The sequence below is a fragment of the Canis lupus genome, chromosome 34 (genome assembly GCF_003254725.2).
Source record: "Canis lupus dingo isolate Sandy chromosome 34, ASM325472v2, whole genome shotgun sequence".
NCBI lineage: Eukaryota > Metazoa > Chordata > Mammalia > Carnivora > Canidae > Canis > Canis lupus.
The window spans coordinates 7,306,184-7,314,868 of NC_064276.1; the positions used below are offsets into that span (position 1 = coordinate 7,306,184).

The 8,685-nt window shown below is 50.8% G+C and overlaps 1 protein-coding gene across 1 annotated transcript; it reads left to right on the plus strand.

Annotated features, from left to right (window-relative positions):
• Nucleotides 1-1,449: 1,449 nt before the first annotated feature.
• MED10 (mediator complex subunit 10) lies at nt 1,450-8,398 on the plus strand. The gene is made up of 4 exons (XM_025451343.3): nt 1,450-1,652; nt 2,803-2,886; nt 5,535-5,637; nt 7,747-8,398. Exons 1-4 carry the CDS (start codon nt 1,531-1,533, stop codon nt 7,843-7,845), a joined length of 408 nt encoding a protein of 135 aa, XP_025307128.1. The 5' UTR covers nt 1,450-1,530; the 3' UTR covers nt 7,846-8,398.
• Nucleotides 8,399-8,685: the final 287 nt, after the last annotated feature.

An 8,685-nucleotide genomic window follows, 5' to 3' on the forward strand; every position in this document is an offset into this window, starting at 1 on the left:
ACACCAGCATCAATTGGAGTCCCTGATTTTGATAAGTCTGACAAATGAATTACCTTCATGGGGTTTCCATTTTTGGTCACATCTGGGAGAGATTATCTAGAAAAAGAGCTCTCTCATTTTGCCTAAGACTCCAGGAGTTGAATAGCAAGGAGGATGCTTATTAAGATATTCAGTAAAGGGAGAAATCACTGTGGCCTGTGGTCCCAGGAGTCCAGAGAGGCTACTGTAGGAGCAAACATTGGTTAGTCCTAGAAAAATGAGCAGAAAAGTTTTTTAAGAGCAAGAGTGATGTGACCAAGATGGAATTTTAGTAAGATCAACCAACAGCATTTACTACAGTTTCCATGCAGTAGGAGGGGTTATTCTTTACGGAGAGGAAGCCCCCTAGGGTGCTGTTCTGTTAGAGCTGGCAGGAATGGAGGAAGGCCTGACCTCAGTAGGTGGCAAGAGGCAGGAAGGAAGAGCTGAGTAGGAGGTGGTTAGAAGGAAGAATTAGAGGAGGTGGATGCCAGTTACACATGAGAGGACGGAAGGGGGGCCAGTGCTGACGTTAAGGACTCCAAATGGGGGACAAGGAAAGTCCCTGCATGCACACTGCAGGATTTCCATCTAGGCAGGGGTTTGTGAATATGGGGCATTGCATGGTGCTTGGAGGTGGCTGTGACCTTTGGTGACACTGGCAGCCGTTAGTGCCAGAGGGCCTCAGTCCTGACAGGAGGCTTTAGCCACTGGGAGCTGTCCTGGTTGCTAAGGTACTCATGTGGGTAAGGATAAGGAAGATAGATCACTAGTGAGAAAGTCATAGGTCTGAAGCCCACCTTGAGCTGCCTCTCAGGCTCAGGACCAAGGCTGGGTGGTTCTAAGAGGGCCTGGGTCTGGCCGAGGGGGCTGCTGGACCCTGCGCATCAAGAAATTCAGGAGTCCATGGGCTCCAAGATCTTAAAGATGGCTTATGTCAGGGGGTAGGATTTCAGGTGTCTCTTCATTATACCATTTACAGCGAGTACTTGTAATTTGTGTATTCAGGAAAAAATAAGTCATTTTCCTCGTGGGGATAAGCTACCTTTTCCAAGCCCTGCCTGCTGTGCTTCCTTCTGAGCCAGGCTAAGGTCAAGTACACGTCTGCACTCCTTCCAGTTTCATGGACGAGAACGAGGGCTCGAGACCAGGGAACTTGCCCAGGCCTAGCGGAGGCGGAACGAAGCCCCGCAGGTTCCCGCCGCCGGCTCTCGGTGGCCCCTGGAGCTCGCAGGGCAGCCTGAGGACAGACACCTGGCAGACCCCACTCACCTGGGCGCTCCGGGCTGCTGGGCGGGGCCCCGCCCGCAGGCCCCGCCCCCGCAGCGCGCCAGGCCCAGGACCACGCCCCCAAGGGTCGGCCCCGCCCGCCCCGCCCGCCCCCCAGGCCCCGCCCCGCCCGCCCCAGGCCCCGCCTCCCGCCGCCAGAGGAAACGGAAGTGGCGGCAGGCCCCGGCGGAAGCAGGAAGCGGCGGAGCGGGACCAGGCGCGGGCGGTGTTTGCTGCGGGGCCATGGCGGAGAAGTTCGACCACCTGGAGGAGCACCTGGAGAAGTTCGTGGAGAACATCCGGCAGCTCGGCATCATCGTCAGTGACTTCCAGCCTAGCAGCCAGGCCGGGCTCAACCAGAAGCTGTGAGTGGCGGCCGAGTCCGCCGGCGTCGACGGCAGCCGGGGATCCTGGGGGTGGGGAGCCGGGGCTTGGGAGCCGGGTGGGGGGTGGGGGGTGGGGAGCCGGGGATCCTGGGAGCCGGGGATCCTGGGGGTGGGGGCCCGGGAGCCTGGCGGTGGTGGGGGCCAGGGAGCCAGGGGGCCGGTGGGGAGCCGGGCGGGGGAGCCGGGGAGGGGGTGGGGAGCCGGGGTCTGACCTGAGAGCCGCCCCTCTCTGCCGCCCTCCTCTGGACTTGGGCCCGCCCCCCTCCCGCTCCGTTTTGCTGGAACTTTATCTCGAGGGCCCGTTTGGACACGTCGTCAGGGCCACACAGTCATCAAAGTCATCAAAGCCTGCCCTGGCTGCCGTGACTCCTTCCCAGTTTTCTCCCCGGCCCTTCTGGGGAGTCCAGGCCCTGTCCCCAGAGGGGAGGCGGACTTCACGGGGTGCTCCAAACTGCACCCAGGAAGGAGAAGGTTGTGAACCACCTGCTGCCGAGGTCTGGATGTGGTGGAACTGGAAGGGGGAGGGTGGCGAGAAACGGTGCAGACCGCTTAGGAACTTCTTTGGCAGCAGTCCTGTGCTGGTGCTTGGTGCTAGGCCCTGGGGTGGACGGGACACACACACACACACACACACACACAGAAGGAATGCTGCAGAAGGGCTCTAGCTTTCTAGGGGCTACAGACATCAAACATAAGTGCAGCGCAGCCTTACAAACCCAGGGCTGGGGGACTAGCCTGGTGATCTTTTAAGCTCCAGAGGGGAGCAGAAATTAAACCAGGTGGGGGATGGCTTTCTCCTCCGGAATCGGAGGGTGGGTTCTTCCTCGGGAGTCTGCTGCGCACAAAACCAGCTGCACGTTGTCTTTGAGAGAAGATTGATGTTTTTCATCAGATTCTCAGAAGGGGTGGTTTTTATCACCCAAAACTGGCAGTCTCTACTTTAGAAGAGAATTGGATATCTAAGGGTATTCTCTAGTTCCAAAGCCTTCCTGGAATTCTGTAGCTAACTGTAAAGCTACTCGCCTTCGTGTGTAAGGAACTCTGGCCTGGAGCTCACCCCGGCCAGCTGGGTGGTGTTCCTGCTGTCATCTGAATTAACCACATGTTCTATTTTTGCCTTTTCCCTCAGGAATTTTATCGTTACTGGCTTACAGGATATTGATAAGTGCAGGCAGCAGCTTCATGACATTACTGTGCCTTTAGAAGTTTTTGAGTAAGTATTCTTAATTTGAGTATAACTCTTGTTTTATTGTGTTATAATGACGCCTTCAACCACTGGTATTTAAGAGCCTGTTTGTGGCAAGCACATCCTAGGTGCTGGGGATAAGCCAGGAAAGAAAATAGACAAAAACACCTGCTCTCAGGGAGCTTATGTTTTAATAGGATTAAAAATTCAAAAGAAATAGAATGAATAAAGAGTTATTAAATGTGCAGAAAACATCATAGGCTCCCCAAGTCCTGCTTAGACAAAACGGGCAGGCATATCACTTTTTTTTTTCTTGAGAGGCAGAAAGTCTTAGGTGGGCTTTATTATGAATTAAAAAATTCTAGGTAGAAACAGCCTGAGAAGTACTTTAGTGTGGTGTCTTCCAAACTACACTGGGAGTGCTCATTTTAGGAGATGGTAAGGATTTGCTCTTTTGTTGGGGGGAAAAGGTTCTTAGGCCAAGGAAATTTGGGAAGGCCATTCACTGTCTGCTGGGGGGAGAGTGGTGTGTGCCTCTCACAGTCGTGGCCCAGAGAATGCTTCCAGGAAATGGAATTTTCTGGCTTGTTTGGTTCAGGTTTTGTCACACTGGTTTCCCAGGTGAAAGAACTGCTAAGTAACCACAGTGGGCTGTTTGGCTACTAAGTGTATAAAATTCTGGACTTGTCCTTCCTCGGCCAGCACTGTTGTCTCATTGCCAAGTGGCGCCTCTCTCTCTCTCTCTATCTGGAGGCGGAGTGGGCTTGGAATGGCAAGAGCAAGAGCATGCTAGTCCTTTTTGCTTTAGAATTGCAATGTAAGTCACCAGATTTCCTGGAACAGTAAAGGGAAAGGTCATCATCTTACCTCCCAGAGGGTCAGAGATTTGAGTCCTAGTTACAGCACAGCTTAGCATCTGCCTGCCCCCAGGACACATAGGCTGCATTCTTTCTAGTCTCAGCTCTGTCCTCACCTGCTGGCGGCGATGTTGCGTGTCCTCAACGTGTTCTGTTGGCCCACCGAGCTCTCCGGGGTCAGGTGGGAGTGAAGGTCTCGTGCATATGGACAGCTCTAGACCCTGGACGGTGGCTGCCTGCCTGAGGAGTGTGTGCAGGTGGAGGCTCTTAGCCTTCCTTGGGTATTCTGAGTAGTGCAGCTCTGGCCTTGAACGTATAGGATGGATGTCAAGACACGCCAGGTGCCTCTGAAGGGCAAGTGAGAGAAAGAGGGTTGAGGAAAGATTGTGGGACAGCAGGCAGTGCAGCCTGGGCCACCAGAACCACAGCTGTAGGCACAGCCAGTGGGCAGAAGGGGTTAGGTTCATCGGGGGGATTAGGACTAGGCTGGCCTCGGAGCCCTGGTAAGCCGCAGATGCAAACTGTCCATCGATGTGCACAACGCAGGAGCCATTTCCAGGTCCTTAGTGGCCTTGGCAGCACATACTTTGGGACACACTGACGATAGCAGAGATAAAACTGTAGTCCTCGTCCTGTCCAGGACTTGAGGTTGATGTACTGGCAGAGTGGCACTTAGCCCTTGGGCCCTAGAAAAAGCCCAGCCCCGATGTTGCTGTTGAGACGGTTATTTGTTTAGGACACTTGAGCCTGTTGGGTGTTTTCTTCAGAAATGGATATATTTTGTTTAGCATTAATCATAATTTTGCTGCTTTCATTCCATCATTTCAAACACATTGCAATAAAATGGAATTTCTGGAACATGTGGTTTATTTATTTATTTTTTTTGTTATTTGTTATAATTATAGACCAATTTTTACACCATTAACAGTAACTTAACAGTATTTTTGATATAAAGTGATGATTTTTTTTTTTTTCTACTGGAGCATAAACTGGACTTTGGTAGTGGTGATTTCTTTTTCTTGGTGATGAATAATTGAATTTAGCCAAAGGATAGGAAAGTCTGTAAGGTACAGAAGCAGGCAGGTGGCCCACTGGTGATAAACGTGGATATTCATCTAGGCAGTATGCATGATGAAGTCTGTGGGGTAATGAAGACATTTTGGGGACAAATATCAAAAATTTCTAAAACAATTTTATAGTTTAGGAATTCATGGAAAGAATCTCTGTGTTAAATTCATGTGACTTGGCTGTAGTTAGGCAAGTAGTATGTCAGGGTCCTGCCCTCCTACAGTGGTGGACCAGAGTGTAAACAGTCTTGGGGGAGGAGGAGGGGCTGTCCTGCTTGCAGCTCCCTGCTCCCTCCAGCAGGCCCCAGGCTCCTCTACAAGGGGTTCCCCCAGGGACCCAGGGGGTACACCTGGAGCAGAGGCTGTGTCTTGCCCGCCTCCCTGGACACATTAGGTCTCTCCCGTCAAGAGCTGCCTGACCTTACAGGTTATTGTGAGGATCAAGGATACTGGCCACGAAACCTTTTGAAAAGCACAGATGCTAACGTAAAATGGTAGGGTTACAAAGCTTGCTTGATTTATACATGGTTATGACTTGATTTTGTGTGTTACTTTATTAAAAGTAATATGAGATCACATGATCTATACTTGCATAAATGAAAGAATCCTGATTCACGTGGTGCCCGGATGCCATTTTATCTAAACAAGGCCGTGTGCAGTTATACAGACCTAACTCTTTTCCTCCAATCAGAAAACTGTGAGACTAGGTATCAACAATGAGTCTGTTAATTGAGATGTTTCATGTTTCCAGATACATAGATCAAGGACGAAACCCCCAGCTCTACACCAAAGAGTGCCTGGAGAGGGCTCTGGCCAAGAATGAGCAAGTCAAAGGCAAGATCGACACCATGAAGGTAGGGATCTTGGAAGCAAAAGGATAAATACTTACAAAGCACGTTTGGCTAACAGACCTTGGCGTCTTCTCCGTACTTGGTAAAATGTAAACTAGTTCACACAGTTACGTGGCTGAGGTTTCGGTGTGAGCAGGCGGTAAGCGAAGTGCCTCTCCGGCAGACGCAGGGCAGCGGCGTGGTCGCCTTACTGTGAGGGGGTCCCGGGTAGCTGCCGTGGCTAGCTGTTCACGTTTATAAGGCTTCAGTGTCTCATGTTTGCACTTCAGTGCTTTTTGCTTTCTTTGCTAGGCCATTTCCTGTAGTTACGGTTCCGGGATTTAGAGGGTTCCCTGTGTGTGTCCAGTGCTTGTCTCCTGCACCTGACTCCAGACTCTAACTCCAGACTCCTTTGGACCCTGTCCCGCAGTCCTGCAGTTCTCCAGAGAGTTTGCTCTGTGTGTTTCTTTGCTTTGATGAGAGCTAGAAAACACTATGCATCTTGAACATGAAATATGTAGGGGTAGGGGTCTTGGGGTTTTTTTCTTTCTTTTCTTTTTTTTTTTTTTTTTTTTAACTTGAATTGACTGAGCTGTGGTTCTGATTGGGGGGGCGGGATGATGGTTTTTTCTTTGGTGCCCGGTGCCATCGCTGTAGTGGCCCCACATGCAGTGGCCTGGTACTGTGTGCCCTCCCACCTTTCCGCCTGCACTCTTATCCACATGGACCCCCAGGGCTCGAGTCTGTCGCCAGGAATCCCCCAGACCCCTCACCTTGTGGGTCCTTCTCATGTGGTCTCCTCCACAGTAGAACGCTAGCATGTCTCTGGACACCGACTGTCCTTTGGGCTCAGCCTGTGTCACCCCCTTGGAGAGGCCTTGTAGACCAGCCTTTCCTAAAGCATCTCCGTTGAGAGTGCCTGATGAGGATGCTCCTTCTTCTTCCCTCTGTTCTGTCTCTGAGGCAGCTCCGGCTCCAGGACCTCGGGACACAAGTGTGCTCATCCTGCTGATGCCCCAGGCTCAGAGGACGCACTGGCCAAGTGAGGGGAATGAGCAGAGAGGCTGTGTCCATGACGTGTCTGTCACCTGCTGCCCTGGGGTTGCAGGGCTTCCATCCCCTCCCAAGTGATCCGTCCTGAGGTTCGGGTGCTGTGAGGGTTGCTGGGGTGCCCACAGCTGCTTTTCTGTTTTGTCACTTGGGGACCAGTTGCTGTTGAACTTGGCATCATCCTGGGGAGATACCACCTTAATTGATAGGGGGCCCTGATTATACTGTTGTGTGAGTGAGTAGAAATCCCTCTGACACACAGGCTGCGGGCCCGGTGCAGGGGCTCCTGCTGGCAGTCACCACGGGGACCATCGCCTTCAGTGGGCGTCTCTGTGGTGCTCAGTGGCGGTCTATGTCACCTGGGGTCTGCACAGGTCTTGTGGCACAGTTCTGTGGTCCATTGGACCACATATTTAAGCTTCTGAAAGATGCAGCTTACTGGTGGTTGTGTCTAGGCTCAGTGTCTCTGGAGGATGTCTTATGTGCTGTGTCTTTGCTCATACCCGTAGTGCTGCTTTTCAGTATGACTTCTGCGAAGACTTTGAGGCACTGGCAGATACTTAGCTGCTCTTGTAAGATCGGCTTCAAACAAATGTTATGCTGATAAGTAGGATCAAGAAGCTGCAGCATTTGGAGTAGACAGGTTTCCAGGTGCTCGGAAAGCTTTGATCAGGCTGTTTGCACACAGTGAGTTTGTTGTGGTTTGAGTTAATAATTGCTTCATTAAATATTATTTGAAGATGCCTGTTACGTGTGTTGTCTGCAAAAATCATTTCCACCTGTGTGGCTGGCACTTAGGAGAGAGGCTTTCTCTGTCTGAAGTGTTTATTTTGTGTTGGACCGAGCACTCCTTCAGATAGTTTATAACATACCTGTGACATGGTTCCAAGTTCACAAGCAGGTGCTGGCAGCCCGTCTCCCAAGTGTCGCCTCCACAGGAGCTGAGTAGGCTGCGTGGGAACCGCCGCTTGCAGGGAGGGAAGCACACTTTATGCTGAGTTTGAGGCTCTGGGGGTGGGGAGTGTTTTTCACTTGGGTGATGGGTCACAAAGATCTTTTGATGTTGTATGTTTTTCTTCTTAGAAATTTAAAAGCCTGTTGATTCAAGAACTTTCTAAAGTATTTCCTGAAGACATGGCTAAGTATCGAAGCATCCGAGGGGAGGACCACGCCCCTTCCTAACTTCATCGTCCTGCTGTCCGAAGACCCTCCTGGTCTCAGGTGTGAGTCGCTGTGACCTTCAGGCAGGCTGTGTCTGACAGCAGCACCGATGTCCTCCAGCCTCCCTGTCCCTGTCCTTGGCCTTGGGGGATGGCGGGGCGGGGCCTGGAGGGCTTGCAGAGCTGTGCCCTGGCTGCCCCTCTGTCCCTGACGTGCATCTGTTCGGTCTTCAAGTTCTTAATTGGCCGGGGAGCGCGCGTCTTGAGTGTGATGCATCTGATTCTTCTTGGCAGTAGTCTTGGGAATGTTAAGTATGATAGGTAAACTAAATTTTTAAAAATTCTACCTAATGGTTTTATTTTTATGTGCTGTTCTTTTTATTTTATTATGATGTCAAAGAAAGTTTAAGAAAAAAAAAGGAAAAGTTAAAAAAGAAAAATTGGCTTAATCTGAGAAGTATTTTAGGTTGATGTTTTGTGTTTTCAAGTATGGTGCATAAAGAATGTGTTCAATGTAACTGTTTACACGGATTTCAATTAGAAGCATATAATAAAACCTTTACGTATTTATAGGATTTATTCCATGTAATTATTTTTATAACGTTTTATAGTATACTACAGTGTATCTTGTGAACAGTTAATTATTACTTCCTCAAAGTGTGAATAATATTCATAAAATTTGTTCTGCGGGTATTCAGGCAGGAAGAGCTAAAGCCAAAGGCTGTTCCCCTGTAGTGGCTCTCGGGTCTTGTAGAGGGCGGTGCCCACGTGAACAAGGTGGTGCATGGGCGCTAGGGAAGCACCCCCCGGGGCTGTGTGTCCCACCACAGGGGCTGCACACCATGGGGGCCAGCTGCCTGCT

What these genes read in the sequence shown, in the direction of transcription:
- MED10 (XM_025451343.3), top strand. Translation starts at nt 1,531, where the DNA reads ATGGCGGAGAAGTTCGACCACCTGGAGGAGCACCTGGAGAAGTTCGTG. An exon ending in GCCGGGCTCAACCAGAAGCT is followed by an intron (nt 1,653 to 2,802) that starts GTGAGTGGCGGC and finishes CTTTTCCCTCAG; the next exon opens with GAATTTTATCGTTACTGGCT. An exon ending in GTGCCTTTAGAAGTTTTTGA is followed by an intron (nt 2,887 to 5,534) that starts GTAAGTATTCTT and finishes TCATGTTTCCAG; the next exon opens with ATACATAGATCAAGGACGAA.